Source organism: Triticum urartu, chromosome 2A (assembly GCF_056163025.1).
Source record: "Triticum urartu cultivar PI428250 chromosome 2A, HENAU_Tu73, whole genome shotgun sequence".
In the NCBI taxonomy this organism is placed as follows: Eukaryota; Viridiplantae; Streptophyta; class Magnoliopsida; order Poales; family Poaceae; genus Triticum; species Triticum urartu.
In genome coordinates, this window is record NC_141874.1 from 354,648,154 (window position 1) to 354,671,527 (window position 23,374).

Consider the following 23,374-nt stretch of genomic DNA (forward strand, 5'->3'; position numbering starts at 1 on the left):
CTCCGTCAGTCACCTCGCGCTCGCCTCCTTTTCTCTTCCTCACATGCCCACGACCATGGACCCTCGTCATCAAGTTTTCCTGTGTGCTCCCTCCTGCTCCTTTGACCTTGCCTTGCTCTGCGACCGCGCCGCCCAGCGAGCCCATGCTCCAGCACCGCGCTGCTGCACCCTTGTGGCTCGCAGCCGCCATGGATGCCTGCGGCCCCGCCTTTCTGTGTCTCCACCTCGCTGTTCTCCGCTATCCTCCTCCTCGTGCTGATGAACTCTTGCCCGAGCCGCTCTCTCCGACCAACTCTGCTGCTGACGCCGCCCGGACCTGCTGGCGTCCGCCCGGTTCCCAGCGCCGTCGTGCATGTTGCCCAGATCCGCCTCGTCCCTGTCACGCCCACATCTTGCTCTCCTCTTGAGCGTCCCCTTATGTACTGTACGAGCCAAACTCGGCCATCCCATCGAGCTCCTACACAAGCTGCCCGAGTCCTTGTTCAGAACCGCCCAAGTCGTCACCTCTTTGCACCATGCAGTGTTACCGTGGACGCATGCACCCCCGGATCAGAACCGCAAGCACCAAGTACACCACCCGCAAGACCCGGACTCCGAACGCCAAGTACAACTATAAACCCGAAGAACTCAGATGCATCAAGTTCCCCTACAACCCATGTACGGCTACGTGTCGACCCTGGATATGGAACTGCAAAACGCAAGTACCCCTTCGAGTTGACGAGACCGATGAGTCCGAAGACCCCAAGTACCACGACGCCTAGAGCCCTCGGATACGTCAAGTTCGACTACACCGCGAGACGAAGTACGCCAAGTACCTCTCCGAAAACGAACATGTACCACTACGCCCGGAGGCATCGGATCCGTCAAGTCCAACAACGACTGTGCTCAACTACCCACGACCCCGAACGTCTACGAAAACGGGTACCACTACCATCGCCGAGATCGCGAGAACCTCTACCTACGAACCTGGAGCATGTGAGAACCTCTACCGACGAACTCGGAGCGTGTACGACGACCGTTGCCGAAGACCCGGGCCTCTACCGCTTCCCGAACATGAATGACCATTTCCTCTTTGACTCGTGAACCACTACTTCCACTACCATCGCCGAGGACCGATAGTACCACTACTTCCACTATGACCGTCCCGAGAACATCTACTTCCTCTACATTGCACCATCCCGAACCGCATGCTTCAAAGGTATAACCCAGAGATGACCGTCCGAGAACGAATGCTTGTGATGTGATGTATGAGATGATCGTGGTTGCACCGTGTCCGAGTTGTTCTTTGCCAGGTCCTCGTTGCCTTGCCGTCGACATGTGGGAACCCAATATCCGGGAGCACCCCAGCTTTCATCGCATGACACGCTCCCGTCACATCTTCTTTTATATTGGTATCTCAATCGAGTTACCAGAACCGGATTGTTGTCGCGGCATCATTTCCATTTCGTCGCCGTGGCACCCCTTTCTTTCTACCACGGTGACAAATGCTCTCATCACGCTCATGTCAACTTTTAATAAAATTGCATAAAACTTGCAAATGTCATCCGCATCATGATAACAACATCAAGAGTGTTTAAATTATTGTTTGCATTAATTTGCTAAATGCATATGGGCATTCACCGGATTTGTTGTTTGTTATATCCGGCCCCATTTAAATTGTTTAGATGGTATAGTTTTGTTATGCTTCACCTCTTGCCATATTAACCAACATTTAATATTGTTGAGTACCTAATCGGGAGTGAACTAAATAATTGATGTGATGTTCCGTCAATATGCAAGTCATTGCATATTGGGCTCCACTTAACTTGTAGTTTTGTTTGATGCTCTTTGCCATGCCACACATATTTAAACCGGACAGGCATCATACTTGGTTGCACATCATGCCATGTTTATGTGATGGTTGTTTACCATGTTGTTTGCTTCTTTACGGTTTTTCTTCTTCGGGTTGGTTCCGATAACGTCGCGTTTGTGAGGATTCATTCGACTATGTCCGTTTGTCTTCTTCATGGACTCGTTCTTCTTCCTTGCGGGATCTCAGGCAGGATGACCATACCCTCGAAATCACTTCTATCTTTGCTTGCTAGTTGCTCGCTCTATTGCTATGCCGCGATACCTACTACTTGCTATATCATGCCTCCCAAATTGCCATGTCAAGCCTCTAACCCACCTTTCCTAGCAAACCGTTGTTTGGCTATGTTACCGCTTTGCTCGGCCCCTCTTATAGCGTTGCTAGTTGCAGGTGAAGATGGAGTTTGTTCCTTGTTGGAACGTGATTATTGTTGGGATAATATTATTATATCTTGTTTACTTTAATGCATCTATATACTTGGTAAAGGGTGGAAGGCTCGGCCTTATGCCTGATGTTTTGTTCCACTCTTGCCGCCCTAGTTTCTGTCATATCGATGTTATGTTCCTTGATTTTGCGTTCCTTATGCGGTTGGGTTATAATGGGAACCCCTTGACAGTTCACCTTGAATAAAACTCCTCCAGCAAGACCCAACCTTGGTTTTACCATTTTCCACCTAAGCCTTTTTCCCTTGGGTTTCGCGGACTCAAGGGTCATCTTTATTTTAACCCCCCCGGGCCAGTGCTTCCCTAAGTGTTGGTCCAAACTGGGCGATGTCCGGCGCCCCCTGGGCAACCAAGGTTTATGCCAACCCGACGTCTTGCCCATCCGGTGTGCCCTGAGAATGAGATATGTGCAGCTCCTATCGGGATTTGTCGGCACATTCGGGTGGCTTTGCTGGTTTTGTTTTACCATTGTCGAAATGTCTTGTAACCGAGATTCCGAGTCTGATCGGGTCGTCCTGGGAGAAGGAATATCCTTCGTTGACCGTGAGAGCTTGTGATGGGCTAAGTTGGGACACCCCTGCAGGGTTTGAACTTTCGAAAGCCGTGCCCGCGGTTATGGGCAGATGGGAATTTGTTTATATCTGGTTGTAGATAACTTGACACTTAACTTAATTAAAATGAATCAACCGCGTGTGTAGCCGTGATGGTCTCTTCTCGGCGGGGTCCGGGAAGTGAACACGGTTCTTGTGTTATGCTTGAACGTAAGTAGTTTTAGGATCACTTCTTGATCACTTGTAGTTTCTCAACCGTGCGTTGCTTCTCTTCTCGCTCTTATTTGCGTATGTTAGCCACCATAAATGCTAGTGCTTGCTGCAGCTCCACCTCACTACCCTTTCCTACCCATAAGCTTAAATAGTCTTGATCTCGCGGGTGTGAGATTGCTGAGTCCTCGTGACTCACAGATACTTTCAAATAGTTGCAGGTGCTGATGATGCCAGTGTAGATGACGCAACTGAGCTCAAGTGGGAGCTCGATGAAGATCGTGTTCGTTGTATTATTTCGTTTTCCTTTCGATCAATAGTGGAGCCCAGTTGGGGCGATCAGGGATCTAGCATTTGGGGTTGTGTTTCTTTATTTTGGTTCCGTAGTCAGACCTTGATTGTATTCTGGATGATATTTGATATATTTATGTATTGTGTGAAGTGGCGATTGTAAGCCGACTCTTTATCTCTTTCTTATTCAGTACATGGGATGTGTAAAGATTACCCCTCTTGCGACATGCCTACCATGCGGTTATGCCTCTAAGTCATGCCCCGACACATGGGAGATATAGCCGCATCATGGGTGTTACAAGTTGGTATCAGAGCCTTCCCCGACTTAGGAGCCCCCTGCTTGATCGAATTGCTGATGTCGTTGAGTCTAGAACAAAATGTTTTGAGTCTTAGGATTATATATATCGGAGAGTAGGATTCTTTTTACTCCTCAGTCCCTTCGTCGCTCTGGTGAGGCCTCCTGACGTAGAGTTTTGACTCTTCTCTTCTCAAATTTCACGAAATTGTTTTCTAGGATCACGCGGGTATCTTGGAATCATTCCGATGGTTTTGTGACGAGAACATTGTTCTTTGTGCCTCCTGACATTTAGGGGTTGTGGCAGTGTCCCGGGGAGTTGAGCTCCGAGGTGTTGTCGTCACAATTTTATCGTTGCAGTTCTGGAATACCTAAGTTCGCCGACATCGAAAATCTCTTTTATGCAGTTGTTGGTGAGAAAACCTCGACGCCACCCATTACTGGGGCGGGAGTTCGGGAGTATTGCCATAACTCGTATAACGGATGCTTTTGAAAGGTTGAGGTAAATGATTTCTGAAGGTTTCTTGGTTATGTGTTGAAGGATGGATACAGCTGGATGTAGGAATTGTTAGTTTGGGTGAGATATTATGCTTCCCCTGTATCCCCAACACCTGATTGCATAACCGGAAAGTTTTGGGAGTTTATAAGTGGGAATCCAAGTAGCTCCTAGAATATCTTTCCAACAGACACATGCAATGATAGGGGATCTATCATATGTTTGTTTCCGTCTTATTCTGCAAGCCAATCCTTTGTTTTATTTTGGTTTATGGTATTCGAGTTGCTTCAATGTCAAATGTTGATTCCATACCTTTCCTAAGCGATGTTCTCATATTCCTACGTGAACACTAACCCTTCTTATTTATCGAGATTGTCATCTCAATTCTATTTCCAACCGGTGTGTTTCTCTTCAAGATGATCCTATCATTTTTCCCATTCGCAAGATCCAATCTCAGTTTTCGTCAACGGTGTTTGTTTCATCCGTCTCCAAGTTGCCTTTGTTTTACCCACCCTCCCACCCCTTTTTCTTCAAGGACTCAGATTTCTGAATCAAGTATCTATTTTATTCATGTGAAGTCTCTCCATTCTTTCCCGTCAATATTCTTATCCGGTGATTCTCAGGAAGATACTAACGGAGCTTCAAGTTCACCATTCTTCATTCTTTTCTTCTCTGGTGGATTTAATTCAAGCTTTTTCGGTCATATACTTTGCTCGGTTCTAATGTTTTCCCAACCTGGTGCACTTCTTAATCGCTCACCTCTCTCTATTCATATCCGAAGTGCCGAAGATATCTCGAAGATTCGTGTTTCCACTCTGCATTCATTCAAGCTCTTTCAAGGATGATATCTCTTTTGAGCCATTTAATTCAACCGACGCAATCTCTCTTTCAACTCGTTCAACGGTGTATCTTTTGAGTGGGCCCTAACCCACAGGTCTTTTCTCAGGATCTTAACCGACTCTTCTAATTTTCCCGGAGATCCTCAAATTCTTTCAAATATGACGTAAGAATGAATTGTCATCAGTCATATGTATTCCTCCAAGATCTTTTAAATTATTTTCATTGTTGGCTCAACCTTTCTATTATTCATTCTGGAGTGCCTCAACAATTCATGGTGGTGTTTCTCATCGTCATTCTCAACATTTGAAGACCGGAGAAGAGTTTTCCTCCAAATCTTATCCGTTCTTTCAAAGATTCATGGTTCTAGCCTGTTGCCATCCTCTCATAATTGTTTTCGATTGTGAGAATTTTTTTCACCCATCCGGAGAAATTCAGGAGTCTTTTCAGTTTGATTCTCCAGAGCCCATCATCTCAGAATTATTCATTCCAGCTTTCAGCTCTCCTTCTCCAAATCTTACCGGTGCATCGTTCAAATATCCTCTAATGAGTTCATGATCTCTTCGCTCACATGTATATAAATTCCCAGCAAGTATATTCATTCGTTTTCAAATTTTCCCGGTGTTTTGTGCCTTTGCTACTTTCATTTTCAAGTCTTACGGTGGTTTGCTCAAGATTCTCTTCCATGGTTATCATATTAATGCATTCGTTGTTTCAATCCTACCGGTGGTTCGTTGAAGATTTTCCCAAGTTTGCGCAATATCTCTCTTAATCCTTTCTACGAGAATAAGTAGTATGCCAAATCCGTTGCTTGTCATCAATTTAATTGATAAGGATAAGCATAATGTAATCCTTATTCTTGTTTCATCCAAGTGATTAATTCCTTATTCCGGAGGCTCATCAAGTTCTCGATTTTCAATTGTTTCATCTTTTCTTTCCCGGAGTTCCAAGCTCTCGCAATTATATCACCACGGAGATCCATGTAAATCATTATAAGGCTTCACCTTGTGTTTTCAACTTCTGATGTAGGGTAGAGACCCTAATCGCCCGATCTTTCACGAAAGGAGCGGATCCCGGGGAAAACACGAAGAACACGGGGAAGAATGGAAGGAAAACACAAGAGGAAATCACTAAACCCACACGAATAAGTCACACATGGGCTAGATCCTCGAGTACATAGAACGATACACGAATCCACGGACAACTAGGGACGATACACGGTAACCGGTTCCTCTCCGTGAGGAGGTCTTGATGGGGCCGCCCAAGAGGGGGTCTTGATGTTCTTCTCCACAAGGAGGTCTTGAATCCGCTTGGGGGATCTTCTCCGGTGGAGGCTCGAATCTCCGAGGAGAAGGTAACCAAGTGGATGAGCAAAGCTCTCTCACAAATCTGAGCTAAACATTTGCTAACCCTAGAAAGGAGGTGGGAGAGGTCTATTTATAGTCTAAGTGCAAATGGGGGCGAAAGTAGGGGTACATGGGCCTCGGGCCCGAATCTGGACGCAGCCAGGTACCGGACGTCCGTTGGTGACCTAACGTCCGGAGTCTCAAGAGCGGCCGGTCGTCCGGTGTCCTCCGGACGTCCGCTGGTTCTGCTCTGTGATGGGGGTGCCGGACGTCCGGAAACGTCGGACTTCCGCTGACTTTGGTTAGGTGTATGTGCGCCGGTCTTCTGGTCCGGACCGGACGTCCGCTCGTTTGCTTTGGGTATCGGGGCACCGGTCGTCCGGTCTGGACCGGACGTCCACTCGCTGGGGCTCGGCTGGGGCTCGGCTGGTGCTTCAGGCGCCGGACGTCCGGTCCCGGCCGGTCGTCCGGTGGCTCAGACTTTTCCTTCAGCCCTCCTTGTTCTCCGTCTTCTCGTCCATCTTCCTCTTCTTCTTGTCCTTGCTCCTTAGCTTCTCCATGGTACCTGAGTATGCACAAAGTGTCCATATGAGGTAGTAGCCATGCTTCATGTGCATCGAAGTGGAACTGTGAGAGGATAGATGTCACCTCGGTTTCAAGAGCTCTTGCACGTGATTGAGTCATGGGTCCACTAGGCACTTGATAAGACGATGGTAGGTCCGTGGGGATGACCTTGGGATGCTCCGCATCATCTCCCCTCCTTTGGGGAAGATCCGACCTCGGATCGAAATCCTCATCACCATGGTACGGGGAGAGATCTTTGACGTTGAAGATGTCGCTCACGGAGTACTTGTCATGTGGGATGTCGATCTTGTATGCGTTGTTGTTGTAGCGGGCAAGCACCTTGAATGGTCCATCGGCTCGTGGTAGTAGCTTGGACTTGTGTTCGTTGGGGAAGCGTTCCTTGCGAAGGTGTAGCCACACAAGGTCTCCATTGTTGAATATCATGTGATTCTTGTTGACGTTGAGCTTGGTCGCGAGTCGTTGTACTTGAAGCTCAATGGTGTGCCTTGTATCTTCATGCATCTTCTTGAGGTGGTTGACTCGATCACTCGCGTCCATGTTTGTGCGCTCGTGGAGTGGTAGGGGAAGGATGTCCAATGCGGACAAAGGGTTGAAACCATAGACAACCTCGAAGGGGGACTTGCCGGTAGTCGAATGTCTTGCGCGGTTGTAGGTGTACTCGGCGATGGGTAAGCACTCCTCCCACTCCTTGATGTTCTTCTTGATTAGTACGCGAAGAAGGGTGGAGAGCATCCGGTTTGTCACCTCCGTTTGGCCATCGGTTAGTGGATGATAGGCCGTGGAGAATAGAAGCTTGATTCTGAGCTTGGCGCATAAAGTCTTCCAAAAGTAACTCAAGAACTTGATGTCGCGGTCCGAGACGATAGTCTTTGGTACACCATGTAGACGCAATATTTCCCTACAAAAGAGACTAGCAACATGTGAAGCATCGTCTATCTTGTTACAAGGAATAAAATGTGCCATTTTTGAGAAATGGTCCACAACGACAAATATAGAATCTTTCCCATTGCGAGTCCTAGGCAAACCAAGTACAAAGTCCATGCTAATGTCTTCCCATGGTTGGTATGGAATCGGTAGAGGCATATAGAGACCATGAGATTGAGCTTTGGACTTAGCTTTGCGGCATGTCGAACATCGGTTGGTGAAGCGATTGACGTCCCGAAACATCTTTGGCCAAAAGTAGCCCTTCGAGAGCGTGGCGAACGTCTTGTCTCGTCTGAAATGTCCCATTAAGCCTCCTCCATGCGATTCCTACAAAAGCAACAAATGAAGGGACGACTTTGGGATGCAAAGTTTGTTAGCTCTCATAAGATAGCCGTCTTTGATGTAATAGCGTTCCCAAGATGTATTCAACAAACACTTGGCATAAGGAGTGGCAAAGGTTTCGTCATGCTCATACAATTCTTTGATATGCTCGAAGCCAATGACATCTAACTCAAGTTGTGTGACTAGCATGCATATGCGGGAAAGAGCATCCGCTACGATGTTTTCTTTACCCTTGATGTACTTGATGACATAGGGAAAAGACTCAATGAATTCACTCCATTTAGCATGACGCTTGTTCAACTTAGTTTGACCCATAAGATACTTGAGAGTCTCATGATCGGTATGAATGATAAACTCATGGGGACGAAGGTAATGTTCCCATTCATGTAAAACGCGGACTAAAGCATATAGCTCTTTGTCATAGATGGGATAGTTGAGTTGCGCTGTGGAAAGTTTCTCACTAAAGTAAGCTATGTGATGCGGAGCATCCCACGTTCATCCCCATGTACACTCCGACTACTCTCCAAACCCCAAGTGGACATATGACGAGACCTCGAACATACGTCATTGGACACAAGGTGAACTCACTCCTCTTTGAACCATCACTTTCTACATGTGAGATATGGCTACTACCTCCAACGTGTGTTCTATGCATGATCAGGTACTTGGAGGAAAGCCACGAAGTCACCACATCCAACGGAACAGTTAGCGAGGACGCCAAGCACAAGGACCAAGAGAAGAAGCTGCGCGAAGCTACAGCCACCGGACGACCGGCCCAGCCCGGACGTCCGGCCCCTGAGGACCCGAGCCGAATCTACGGACGACCGGAGCCACCGGACGTCCGACGACTCCCAGCACCCGGACGACCGCCAGACACCGGACATCCGACACTCTCAAGCGCCCGGACGACCGACACCGACCGGACCTCCGACACCACCTGTCCAGAGACAAAACGCCGGACGTCCAACATGAACCGGACGACCGGACCCTTGCGAGCCACCGGACGTCCGGTACCTGTCGGACGTCCAACGCCTGTGCGCCCGCCCGTGTGTTGGGCCGAAGCCACTTACCCTTTCATTCGCCTAGACTATATATACTCCTCCACCTCCTCCTAGTTAGGGTTAGCGTTGTGATAGCTCATTTGAGAGATAGAGCTACGCTCATCCATATCGGATCTACTCCTTGAGAGAGACCGCAGCCCCTCTTCGGAGAAGATCCACCTTGGATTCAAGACCTCCTTGCGGAGAAGATCCCCTTGTGGATTCAAGACCTCCTCACGGAGAAGAACCGGCTACCCTTTGTATCGTCCGTTGTTGACTTTGGATCTTGTATCTCCCTTTGTGTTCATGGATCTAGCGCATGTGTGATCATTCTTGTTGGTTTGAGTGTTCTCTTCTGTTCCCCTCATGATTTTCCCCTCGTTTCCCTCCTCGTGTTCTTCGCGGGATCCGCTCCTTTCGTGAAACATCGGGCTATAGGGTTTCTACCCTACATCATCTTGGATCAGAGCCAGCTTGTCTCTTGATACCATCATCTTGGTATCATGAGCCACGTTGATCACGATTTCGGAGCCTCCCCCACCGTTTTCTAGCCTTCTTTTGCTTGATTTCGTCCTAAATTCGAAAATCCCCACTAAAAATAGCCCCAATTTTTTTTGTGATTTGTTGGTTTGATGATATTTTGTTGATTTTGATCCATAGATTTGCTTGGTTTCAAGTGGATCTAGCATCTCCCCAATTTTACCCATCTTTCATCCACGAAATCCCATCAATTTTGACCCCAAAATCTCCATTTTCCGCCCAAAATCGCGTCCCGGATCTTAAATTTCGCGTTGACCCCGATACACCGGACGACCGTCACCTTACCGGACGTCCGGAGCCGCAGGAACCACCGGACGTCCAACCCTACCGGACGACCGTAACCCCCTAACCCAAGCAGAATCAGCGGATTTCTGACCCGACCGGACGTCCGGCGACCGGACGACCGTTTTTTCCGGACGCCCGCTACCTGTAAAAACTGACTTCGGCTGATTTTTGTATCGGCCATAACTAATTCATCCGAACTCCGATTTTGATGTTCTTTAGCTCGTTTTGAAGCTCTTGACACCCCCCTTCCCACAAAAATACCACCAAAATCATTTGACTCCATCAAAGTTTCTGAAATTTGGCAAGTTTGCCTAGGCCCTCCACCATATCATCCGCTACACCACCATAGCCTTTCGCAACCTAACCAATTTTGTTCCCCATCGCATTAGTGGTTGCTTGAGGAGTGATTTGAGTCTCCTAAGGTGACTAGGCTACTTAGGGACGGTTGCTTCTTCATCAACCACCACCACCACTTCCGCATAGCCTTGGCCACTATACACTTCCGCCACCTCAACTTAACCCAATTTTGTTTGTGTTGTGAGTTGTGTCTCCTAAGGTGTTTCGGCTACTTAGGGACCATGCTTTCAACTCCGACACCGTGTATAGTCCACCACCATAACCTCCACTTCCGCATTGCCTACTGCAACACCACCGCATTCCGCTACCACCATATGACATTTGAGATTTTGAGTTCGCGGTTTTTCCGTTTCCTAAGGTGTTTTGGCTACTTAGGGACGAGTCTCCATCATCTTGGTATCTCCATCAAGATCACCGCCACTCATCATCGCCACGGACGGTAACCTCCATATCATCTCGATATCGTGGTATCCCTCCATTGTATATTCCCTTGCCATTGCATTGATAACCCCTAGCCCATTTTGCATCACTTGCCTATCGAGACTAGCCATTTGAGTATTGTCAGCAACGTTACTTGTGCACATTAGTGATCTACACCATATATTGCATACATACCATATCATATTGGTATCATATCATCTCGTGTGCCTCAAGTTTGTTCCCGCATATATACAATTGCTACCTTGGTTTGTGCATTTCGCAAAGTGGCCATACAAAAAAAAGAGAATAAGCTTTTAAGCAAAGAAAAAAAGTGAACAAAGAGCTTGTAAGCAAGTGCCATAGCATCATACCACATTTCATATAAGATCATCTTGGATCATACCACCGAAACATCATACATATATAGCATACTTGGGATAGAAGTTGTTACATTTTGCATCTTATAGGTTGTGCACAAGTGTCGTATCCGCCTAGTGAGCAATCGTTCTAGTGTCTCTCTTGAGTTGTGCAACACGAGCGTTTTCCGTGGATTCCACAGTTTGTGCTCATCCTTGGTTGCACGACCCCATTTATCTATCCGTGTGTGTGTTTCCGTGTGCCACATATTGCTATTGGTCTACTTGTTACACTTCCGAATTTGTGAATCTCTTTCAACATTATTGACTCTTGCTAACATTTTACATCAAATTTTTGTGCCACTATCCTCACCAAGCTCCACCATAAGCCTTACTTGTGTAGGTGTGAGAAACCGACAAGAATTGGTACCAATTGTGCTATTTCCTTGTCCACATTGGAGTGATCATTGATCCACTTTCAACTTCGGTCAAGGTACATTTGGTATTCGTTCTTCTCTTTCTCCACTCATATTGGCTCGAATCTTGTGATGGATAGGCAAGGCATTTCATCTCCGGTCTTCGATAACGACGACGGCGTGAACAACTACATCACCAAAGCGTCAATCTTCGATCTACAACGACAAATGCAAGGCGCACAATCAAGATTGCGAGAGCGCATCGAGAACATCTCCATCGACATTCGTCACTCCGAAGCAAGGAAAAGGGACTAGATCGACAAGAAGCTTTCCGCACATAAAGAGGAGCAAGATGCAAGGATGGAGGAGATTAGAGCCTTGATCAAGTCTTCTTCCCCTTCATCATCTTCAAGGCGACGACGTTCAAGCCACAAGTCTTCGAAGTGCCCAAGCGATGCAAGCACAAGTCGTCCACATCTCCATGGCGACCATCATCACGTTCATAATCCACATCGTCATGAAGGGCAAGTCACCTCCAAGCATCATGTGCACGACGACGACGCACGACATCTACTACGAGCTCAAGTGCGACAATGACACCATCATCATGAAGATTCTCAACAAGCGCAAATGCACAAGTCCCAACAAGCACTACCTCACGCCAAGTCGAAGCTTCATGAGCACAAAAGAAGACCGCGAGATGACCACCACAAAGATGGCGTTGCGGCTACATCAACCACTTCAGCATATTCGCCAAGTGTTCTCAAGGCATCTTCGCCTTTGGACGTACGGCCTCTTCGCCTACTTCCCACGTGTACGCCTACATCGACTTCATCAAGTCCAAGGCGACTACCTACGAGCGAGGGCGACACTTCCATCTTCGGAAGCCCCCCAAGGAAGATGGCCGAGCATGGGAAATTCCCTTCGGTCATGGAGACGAGCTACGAGGTGCCACATCATATGGGCCTCCAACAACAAGACGGTGACAAGAAGGTTGAGCATGGGACTATCCCTTCAACCAAGGCGGCGATAGGAGTTGAACATGGAGACATTTGCACCAACATCTCTCCGACACCCACATATAAAGAGATGCCCCAATTCCCATGTGAGGAGAGCCACCCCACCATGAGTGATATGAGTGACTCCACCATTTGTGACATTGAGAGCATTTCCTATGAGAGGATGAGTGTGACCACCACTGGCCCCACACTTGAGAGCATGCCACACATCCTATGTGAGGTTGAGAGCCATTTGATTGACTCCACCAACCATATGAGTGAGAGCATCATACCGGGAGTGAGTGAGCCACAACACATAGTGAGTGAGGTAGTTGACACGACATGTGAGGCCACTTTGATTTCTAACGACTTAACCTCTACTCCTAGTGTGTTTTCTTCTATGGTGCTAGGTCTCCTACATGACGACACACCTATCCTCGACGAGTCCATACCTCCAATGGAGATGACGATGGCCATGGTGGACGATGATGCACCCCCCACATGGTTCCATCAAGATGAAGATGACAACGAGACGATCTTCAACACCTCACCTACAACACATAAGCGACACTCCAAAGGTAACATAGGTGATGGTACTTCTCTTGTCTCACTAGTGGACTATCTTGACATCGGTTGCTCCCATGATGTTGACCTACCTATTACCATGCTTCACGCTAGTGAGACTTCTTTATGCCTTGACTTACCTATTTATGATGAATATGATGATGAGCATGTTGAGTTGCCTAGTTGTGATGCTATGCTTCATAGGATATCTTGTGAAAATTCTATTGGTCACTTCATGTTTGACAATCCATTGAACTTGTCATATGCTATGAGTGAGATCTCCCATATAGCCTCATTTCAATCTCAACATAGTAACTATGCATGCCCCATTAAAATACATCCCATTCGCACTTATGGCATAGATGACGAGATGATGGTCATTGGCTTTTGCTTCTCTTGTGATGATATTGCCATGCTTCCTTTACATGATTTGCGCAATTCATCTACTATACCATGCCATCATCACATTGTTCCAAATATGCATTGTTTTGGATGTTGTCAATATTCTCCATGTGATGTTGCTACTCATGCTCATGAGGAGACCCCCATAGTTTCCTCATACATATTAGGAGATCTTGATGCATTTCATACTTTACATGATTCCCATGATAGTGTACACCATATGCATTCCATGAATAACAATGCTCTAGATATTTCTCATGATGCATTACATCCTTTGAGTCTCCATTATGACATACATCATAACAAACCTCTCATGATGGATGACATATTTCTATATCGCGCATCTCATTTATTTGAGCATTGGCTATTTTGTGCTAACAAACACAAACACGTGCACACCATGATGGATGATGTGTACATCTACCACGCACACACAATTTTCCCTTTGTCTTTGCTTTGTGTAGGTACTCACGTATACTCGTCAACCTCTCAGTCACAAGAGTTGACGAAACGAGCTCTTGAGAGCAACGATGACTTGGGATCCCGTGGACTATCATTCCCACCATTCCTTTTGCGCAAAGACTACGCGCATATCTTTTACTTGTCTCTCACACGGCTATGGGATATTTACCATTTGTCACCTTATGCTCATTTTACAGTGTTCACTTTGCATGCTATGCTTGCTCCTATGCCTTTGCCATGCCATTGTGACCCTTGCTTGCATCTACCCATGATTCACCATTATGCTACTTCTATGTGTATTTGCATGCTTGGTGGAGATCGTTGTTGCTCTTGCCATGTTTATCATGTGCCCCATGCTATTGATGCTATTTTGCTCATATCTTGCTTTCATGCTTGTGCTATGTCATGTGAATTATTCATGCACACTATTTGCACCCATGACATGCTTGCCATGATTTCTTCTCGTATGTTGCATCTTCGCACTACTAGCTTGCTTGAATTGATCACCATGATTGCTTGCTTTGTCGCATCACCCATGTTCAACTCTTACTCGCTTTCTTGGGTTGATGACATATATGCTCGTGCCTCTCACTTGATACATCTTGTTCATTGTCGCTTGCCTCCAGTTATGCTTATTGATCTTGGAGACTTGGACACCTTACTTGTGATGCATGCTTGCTTGCTTGCGCCTATTCTATTTGGTTGTTCTCACATCATATGCCTCCGTACTATGAAATGCTCCCTTGTCCTTTCTTATGATAAGCATGATGCATCCACTTGTTGGGTATTTTACCGCACGAATGATAGGTTTTCCGCTTACCTCATTTGTTTTTCCGAGTGTTTGTCATGTTCTTTCATGTTGAAGGATTCACAAGACGATACCGTCATGACACAATTTGGTCATGTGAAGACATACACGATGTGCAACACCAACATTTGCGAGAATCTCCTAAAGGTGAACTCCCTCCCTTTGAGCCATCCTCAAATATGCATATTGGATGGGTCACTCTTTCATTGTTGTTTCCTTCTTCTTGTCTACATGTTACATCTATTAGATGGAGGACCGACATTGGAGATGGAACCCATGGACCTTCAAGTTGAGGAGCGCTCGGATTTATTGGATGCACCTTCGAACCTCCACTGATGCCACGACATCGAGTATTGGTATACCAACACCTCCATATTTGTTGATTGTGTTCACACATGTCATGCTCGATGGACATATCATACACATGACAAATTTGCATCTTATGCATGGATTGACTCACATCATGATTGCCTTGTTGCATCTTGTATTCCCATGACATCCATGATATATGAGCTTGTGCATTTCATTAGCAAATTTGTTGTGATATACCTTGATGGCATATTCATACATCATGATCTTATTGCCTACCATCAATTGCATGATCACATACTCATCTTGAGCATCCATTGCCATATTAATGCTATTGATAAACCGTCTCACTATGACATCATTTTGCACCATGGTTGCATTCATCATATTCTTGCTTTTGCTACCATGAATGTTGTGCATACATTTCCATATCTTTTGGATAAGCTTCATGCACCTTGTCATGATCAATCTTGTTGCACGGACTCATTCTTACATGATGGACACTTTGTGTGCGCTAACCATTGTATTTCCGAGTGTTGCTTGTGTTCGCTCTTTTTGCATGTCTATCACTCCGGCGACACCTGGGACTACTTGGATTGCGCCATGTCTTCAACTTCGTCCAACTACAAGTCCGTCTACGACAACCGTTTCCATGGTGATGAGGATCACGATCCGAGGTCGGATCTTTCCCAAGGGAGGGGAGATGATATGGAGCATCCCACGTTCATCCCCATGTACACTCCGACTACTCTCCAAACCCCAAGTGGACATATGACGAGACCTCGAACATACGCCATTGGACACAGGGTGAACTCGCTCCTCTCCGAACCATCACTTTCTACATGTGAGATATGGCTACTACCTCCAACGTGTGTTCTATGCATGATCAGGTACTTGGAGGAAAGCCATGAAGTCACCACATCCAACGGAACAGCTAGCGAGGACGCCAAGTACAAGGACCAAGAGAAGAAGCTGCGCGAAGCTACAGCCACCGGACGACCGGCCCAGCCCGGACGTCCGGCCCCTGAGGACCCGAGCCGAATCTACGGACGACCGGAGCCACCGGACGTCCGACGACTCCCAGCGCCCGGACGACCGCCAGACACCGGACGTTCGACACTCTCCAGCGCCCGGACGACCGACGTCGACCGGACGTCCGACACCACCTGTCCAGAGCCAAAACGCCGGACGTCCAACATGAACCGGACGACCAGACCCTCGCGAGCCACCGAACGTCCGGTACCTGTCGGACGTCTGACGCCTGTGCGCCCGCCCGTGTGTTGGGCCGAAGCCACTTACCCTTTCATTCGCCTAGACTATATATACTCCTCCACCTCCTCCTAGTTAGGGTTAGCATTGTGATAGCTCATTTGAGAGATAGAGCTACGCTCATCCATATTAGATCTACTCCTTGAGAGAGACCGCGGCCCCTCTTCGGAGAAGATCCACCTTGTATTCAAGACCTCCTTGCGGAGAAGATCCCCTTGTGGATTCAAGACCTCCTCACGGAGAAGAACCGGCTACCCTTTGTATCGTCCGTTGTTGACTTTGGATCTTGTATCTCCTTTTGTGTTCATGGATCTAGCGCATGTGTGATCATTCTTGTTGGTTTGAGTGTTCTCTTGTGTTCCCCTCGTGATTTTCCCCTCATTTCCCTCCTCGTGTTCTTCACGTTCTTCGCGGGATCCGCTCCTTTCGTGAAAGATCGGGCTATAGGGTTTCTACCCTACATCACTATGGGGCGCTTCTCTTGCATTAACACACCTCCTATGCCATTACCGCTAGCATTGCAATGAATCTCAAAAGGCTTGTCGAAGTTGGGTAAAGCAAGAACTGGAGCATGAGTAAGAAAATTCTTAAGCTCATTGAATGCGGTATCTTGGGATGGTCCCCAAACAAAAGGCGCATTCTTCTTGCTCAAAGCATGTAAAGGCGAAGCAATAGTGCTGAAGTCCTTCACAAAGCGGCGATAGAAACCCGCAAGACCAAGGAAACTACGCACTTGATGCAAGTTGGTTGGTTGCGGCCAAGTCTTAATAGCATTGATCTTGGACTCATCTACATGAACACCCGTAGAAGAAACCACAAAACCCAAGAAGACAAGCTTATCAACACCAAAAAGGCATTTCTCCATATTAGCATAGAGACACTCTTTCCTAAGGGTTTGCAAAACGGTGCGGACATGGGTGACATGCTCTTTGATAGATTTGCTAAACACAAGAATGTCATCGAAGTAAACCACAACAAATATACCAATGTAAGGGCGAAAGGCATGATTCATAAGGCGCATAAAAGTGCCCGGTGCTTCTGAGAGACCCATAGGCATGACTAACCACTCATACAAACCAAACTTGGTTTTGAAGGCGGTTTTCCATTCATCGCCCTCTTGTATGCGGATTTGATAGTAACCACTCTTAAGATCAATTTTGGAAAATATAGTGGCACCACTAAGCTCATCTAGCATATCATCTTGGCGTGGAATGGGGTACCTATAGCGAACGGTGATAGCATTGATAGGTCTACAATCGGAGCACATGCGAAAGCTACCGTCACGTTTTGGCACAAGAATGACCGGTACGACACAAGGGCTCAAGCTTTCATGCACATTACCATGGTCTATGAGATGCTTTACTTGCCTTTGAATTTCTTTGGTTTCTTCGGGGTTGACACGGTATGGAGCTTTGTTCGGAAGCGGTGCTCCGGGGATGAGGTCGATGCGGTGCTCAATGCCTCGTAGTGGAGGTAGTCCCGGAGGTAGCTCATCGGGGAAAACATCTTGAAATTCCTGCAAAAGAGAAGACAACACTAGAGGAAGAGTGTGAGAAGTGTTAGTTTGTGGTGCATTGTCCTTGTACACGAGGACGTAGTGTAGGACACTAGATGGGTTCTCACACACTTCTCTCATCTCACGTTTGGTGGCAAATAGAACTAGGTTCTTGTTTTTGCTCATCGTGGAGGCACTCAATTTGGGCTTGTGGCGCTCACTCTCTTTTTGGTGGCTCACTCTCTCACCATTCTCTCCATGATGGGTGGCTTGCTTATCGGCGATCACTTGGCTTGGAGACATAGGTCGTAACACAAACTCCTTTCCTTGCATCTTGAAGCTATAGTGGTTTGTACGCCCATTGTGGATGACTCCTCTATCAAATTGCCATGGCCGTCTAAGGAGAAGATGACAAATGGTCATTGGGATGACGTCGCACTCCAAGGTGTCTTCATAGGCACCGATCTTGAAGGAGACTTGCACTCGGTGCTCGACTTGGATGGTACCGGAGTCACTAAGCCATTGCACTTTGTATGGATGTGGATGCTTCGTCTTGGGCAATTGGAGCTTGGAGCAAAGTTCTTCACTTGCGAGATTGTGACAACTCCCTCCATCGATGATGACCTTGACGGATCGTCCATTGATGCCGGCCTTGGTGTGGAATATGTGGCATCGTTGGTCTTCTTCTTGGTGATGTTGTAGAGTCAAGACTTTGGAGACAACAAGTGCGGGACATGAGTCTTCATCACAAAAGACTTGTTCTTCTTCATTGTTCACTTGGCGGTGCATGGCGACTTGCTCAAGGGCTTCCATTTCTCATTCGCTCATGGAATCATAAGTGCCATCATCGTTGAAGATCATGGTGCGCTTGTTGGTGCACTCATAGGACTTGTGGCCTCGGCCGCCGCAAGTGAAACACTTGAGGGAACTCGACTTGACGGTCTCATCGGTAGGGGTTGATGATGATGAAGCTCTCAGCTTGAAGTTGCTCGTATTAGGATTGATTGTAGTTGGCGAAGCTTTCTTGGAAGTCGACTTGTCGATGTTGGAAGTAGATGGTCTTGTAGTCGGTGTTGGAGTCATTAAAGCTTGGTTATTGGAGAAGCCGTAGGACTTGGATGAGAACTTGGCATACTTGAAATCATCTTGCACTTGGCGTTCCGCTTTGGTTGCTTGGTGCACGAGCTCGATGAGATTTGAGTATGGTTGGAAGTCGGCGATCGTGATAGGATGATTGAGTCCATTCAAGAAACGTGCCATTGTTTGCTCATCATCTTCCGTCACATTGGCTCTTATCATTGCAATCTCCATCTCCTTGTAGTATTCTTCAACGCTCTTGGTTCCTTGCTTGAGTTGTTGGAGTTTCTTGAAGAGGTCCCGGTTGTAGTAGGTAGGTATGAAGCGTGCTCTCATGACATCCTTCATTTGTGCCCAAGTAGTGATGGGTGGTTCACCTCTTGCCTTGCGGCGCTCTTTGATTTGTTCCCACCAAATGAGGACATAGTCTTGGAACTCAAGGGATGCCATCGCGATGTTCTTCTCTTCTTCATAATTGTGCAAACGGAAGATCTTGTCAACTTTCAATGCCCATGAAAGGTATTCTTCGGGATCGTTGCTTCCTTTGAACTTGGGCATGGTGAACTTGAGCTTGCCGTAGCGTTGTTCTTCATTGTGTTGGGGTCGGGGATGATGACGCCCATGTTGTAGATGATTGTTCAACTCGTGGTGTTCTTGACGCAGAGGGTTGTCAACCTCGTGTTGCTCTTGTCGCGGAGGATTCCCATTGTCTTCATGCTCTTGATGAACTTGATGGTCTTGGCGAGCTTGTGGAGGAGCGCGTCGAGCTCGAGGAGCAACTAGACGATGCATGCGAGCTTGAAATCATCGTTCGTAAATTTCTTCGTGAAGTGCTTCCTCTTCGTCACGGGCTTGCCGGCCTCTGTCGGCAACAGCTCGACTCGCATCACATAGAGCTTGTTGCGGCTCAAGTGCTTGAGCGTCACGGAGTTGTTGTTCTTGACGTTGAGCCTCGGCATCTTGTGCATTTTGGTGTAGACGCGCGCGTTCTTCCTCTTCATGTTGGTGTTGTTATTGTCGTTCTCAAGCTAGCGCAAAGGCTTCTTCGGCTTGACGTCATCGGCGCTCTTGAGAGTCGGTGTCTCGAAGTGGATTGAGGTTTGCTTGATGGTCGATGTGCGCGGCTCGACGAAGATTGTTTGATGTCGGTGTACTTGAGCCGGAGAGGGTATAGTCAGAATGGCGACTTGAACAGCTCCTTCTTGAAGTTGAAGTAGTCCCTAGTACGTTGCTCGGAAAGTCGCAAGTCAGCGGCAAGGTTGTCGATGCGTTCACTCGTAGCTTGTTGCTCTTGATGCAAAGCACGTTGTGCACCAAAGAGGTGACTCTTGGTGACGAAGGAGTTCATGTCGTCGTCTTGCTCCATGAAGAGTGGGTTGGTAGAAGTACTTGGCCTATCCATCATTCCAAGACGAATGTGAGTGGTAGAAAGAGAAGAACGAATACCAAATGTACCTTGACCGAAGTTGAAAGTGAATCGATGATCACTCCAATGTAGGACAAGGAAATAGCCCAATTAGTACGAATTCTCGTCGGTTGCTCACACCTACACAAGTAAAAGCTTATGGTGGAGCTTGGTTAGGATGGTGGCAAAATTTTTAATGTGAATGTAAGTAAGATTCAATAATGTTGGAAAAGATTCGCAAGATGAAGTGTAACAAGTAGACCAAGCATATACGGTACACGGAAACACACGCGCAAATAGATAAGTGGGGTTGTGCAACCAAGGGTGAGCCAAAATGTGGAATCCACAAAAATGCTCTTGTTGCACAACACTAGAGAGACGCTAGCACGATTGCACGATAGGCGGATACAAGAACTTGTGCACGACCTACTTAGCAAAAGTGCAATGACTTCTATCCCAAATATGTTTTATGCAAGGTGTTGCTATGATATGATGATCGAGTATGACAATCTTAATGTTGTATGATGCTATGGTTCTTGCTTAAAAGCTCTTTGCTTATCTTTCCTCTTTGCTTAAAAGCTTGGTTGGCTCTTTGATGTTTGAGCTCTTTTCTCATGCAATGCTTGACGAACCAAGATAGCAAGTGAGTATGCGATGACAACTTTGTGACACAAGAGATGATACCAATATAGGCAACAATGATGTATGTATGTATGCTATGGGAAGTATGATCACTAATGTGCACAAGTCTCGTTGCCGGCAATACTCAACGGCTAGTCTCGATGGGTAAGCAACGCAAAGGAGTAAGGCTATGATGGCTATCAATGTAATGGCAAGAGTGATATGTCCAATACCAAGATGAAGTTACCAGTCTTGCTTCCGGTATGGTGTCAAAATGGTGGCACGAATACCAAGTCATAGTCGAGGTGGTCGTTGTTGATGACGCGTCCGTGGCGAAGATGAGCGGCGACGATGTCAATGTCGAACCGTACCTAGATAGCCTAAACACAAAAGGATACGGTACCGCAACTCAAATTCTCAAACCCAAGTGCGAGCAAAATCGTCGGAGTAGGTAGCGGGTAAGTGGTGGTATGGGTTGGGATATTGGCAATGTTTGCGGAAGTCGGTGGTGGTGTAGCGGATGATGTGGTGGAAGCCGAAACAAAATTTGAGCGAAATCATTTTCAGAGTAGCTGTCGTCCGGAAATGGACGGGTGTCCGGTCGCCGGACGTCCGGGAGGGTCGGAAATCCGCTAATTTCAGCTCTGTGTAGAGGTTCCGGTCGTCCGGTAATGGTCGGACGTCCGGTGGTTCCTGGGTCGCCGGACGTTCGGTAAGTTGCGGTCGTCCGGTGGGTCGGGGTCAACGTGAAATTGCTAGGGTTTCGTGGATTTTGGATGGATTTCGAGGTGGAGATGGTGGGGGAAGGCTAGATCCACTTGCAACACAACAAATTCATGGATCAAAACCAACAAAACATCATCAAAACTCACAAAACACAAGAAAATTTTTTGGGGCTATTTTTGTGGGGATTTTCGGATTAGGACGAAAAACAATAAAATCAAGCTAGAAAAAGAAGAGGGGCTCCGAAATTGTGATCAATGTGGCTCTGATACCAAGATGATGTAGGGTAGAGACCCTAATCGCCCGATCTTTCAAGAAAGGAGCGGATCCCGGGGAAAACACGAAGAACACGGGGAAGAATGGAAGGAAAACACAAGAGGAAATCACTAAACCGACACGAATAAGTCACACGTGGGCTATATCCTCGAGTACATAGAACGATACACGAATCCACAGACAACTAGGGACGATACACGGTAACCGGTTCTTCTCCGTGAGGAGGTCTTGATGGGGCTGCCCAAGAGGGGGTCTTGATGTTCTTCTCCACAAGGAGGTCTTGAATCCGCTTGGGGGATCTTATCCGGTGGAGGCTCGAATCTCCGAGGAGAAGGTAACCAAGTGGATGAGCAAAGCTCTCTCACAAATCTGAGCTAAACATTTGCTAACCCTAGAAAGGAGGTGGGAGAGGTCTATTTATAGTCTAAGTGCAAATGGGTGCGAAAGTAGGGGTACATGGGCCTTAGGCCTGAATCTGGACACAGCCAGGTACCGGACGCCCGCTGGTGATCGGACGTCCGGAGTCTCAGGAGCGGCCGGTCGTCCGGTGTCCTCCGGACGTCTGCTGGTTCTGCTCTGTGATGGGGGTGCCGGACATTCAGAAATGTCGGACTTCCGCTGACTTTGGTTCGGGTGCAGGTGTGCCGGTCATCCTGTCCGGATCGGTTGTCCGCTCGTTTACTTCGGGTGTCGGGGCACCGGTCGTCCGGTTTGGACCGAACGTCCGCTCGCTGGGGCTCGGCTGATGCTTCAGGCGCCGGACGTCCGGTCCCGGCCGGTCGTCCGGTGGCTGGGACTTTTCCTTCAGCCCTCCTTCTTCTCCGTCTTCTCGTCCATCTTCCTCTTCTTCTTGTCCTTGCTCCTTAGCTTCTCCATGGTACCTGAGTATGCACAAAGTGTCCATATGAGGTAGTAGCCATGCTTCATGTGCATCGAAGTGGAATTGTAAGAAGAGAGATGTCACCTCGGTTTCAAGAGCTCTTGCACGTGATCGAGTCATGGGTCCACTAGGCACTTGATGAGACGATGGTAGGTCCATGGGGATGACCTTGGGATGCTCCGCATCATCTTCTCTTTCCTTTCGTTTGATCATCCTTTCGTTACCGGAGTTCTTCATGGAGGCTCTACATGATGGTTCATAAAGGATTTAATTCCTTCTCGAAGTGTTCATCGAGATTCTTTTCAGAGGAGTTCAAGCATTCTTCATCTTGCATTCCAAAGTGCAATTCTTTCTACCTTATCTTTTGGGATGGTGATATGCCATTCTTGACAATTTCTTTTGAGTTTCATGATTCGCAAGTTGTCAGGAATGAGGTCTTTCAACCCATCACTTTCTTCCTTGGAGTTATCTTGGTATAGATTTCACCTAAAGCCTTCCATTG

At 47.3% G+C, this 23,374-nt stretch overlaps 1 protein-coding gene across 1 annotated transcript; it reads left to right on the plus strand.

Annotated features, from left to right (window-relative positions):
• The first annotated feature begins 12,213 nt into the window (after positions 1 to 12,213).
• Positions 12,214 to 13,780, plus strand: LOC147985091 (uncharacterized). The gene is made up of 2 exons (XM_087541399.1): positions 12,214 to 13,417; positions 13,758 to 13,780. Exons 1-2 carry the CDS (start codon positions 12,214 to 12,216, stop codon positions 13,778 to 13,780), a joined length of 1,227 nt encoding a protein of 408 aa, XP_087397525.1.
• Positions 13,781 to 23,374: the final 9,594 nt, after the last annotated feature.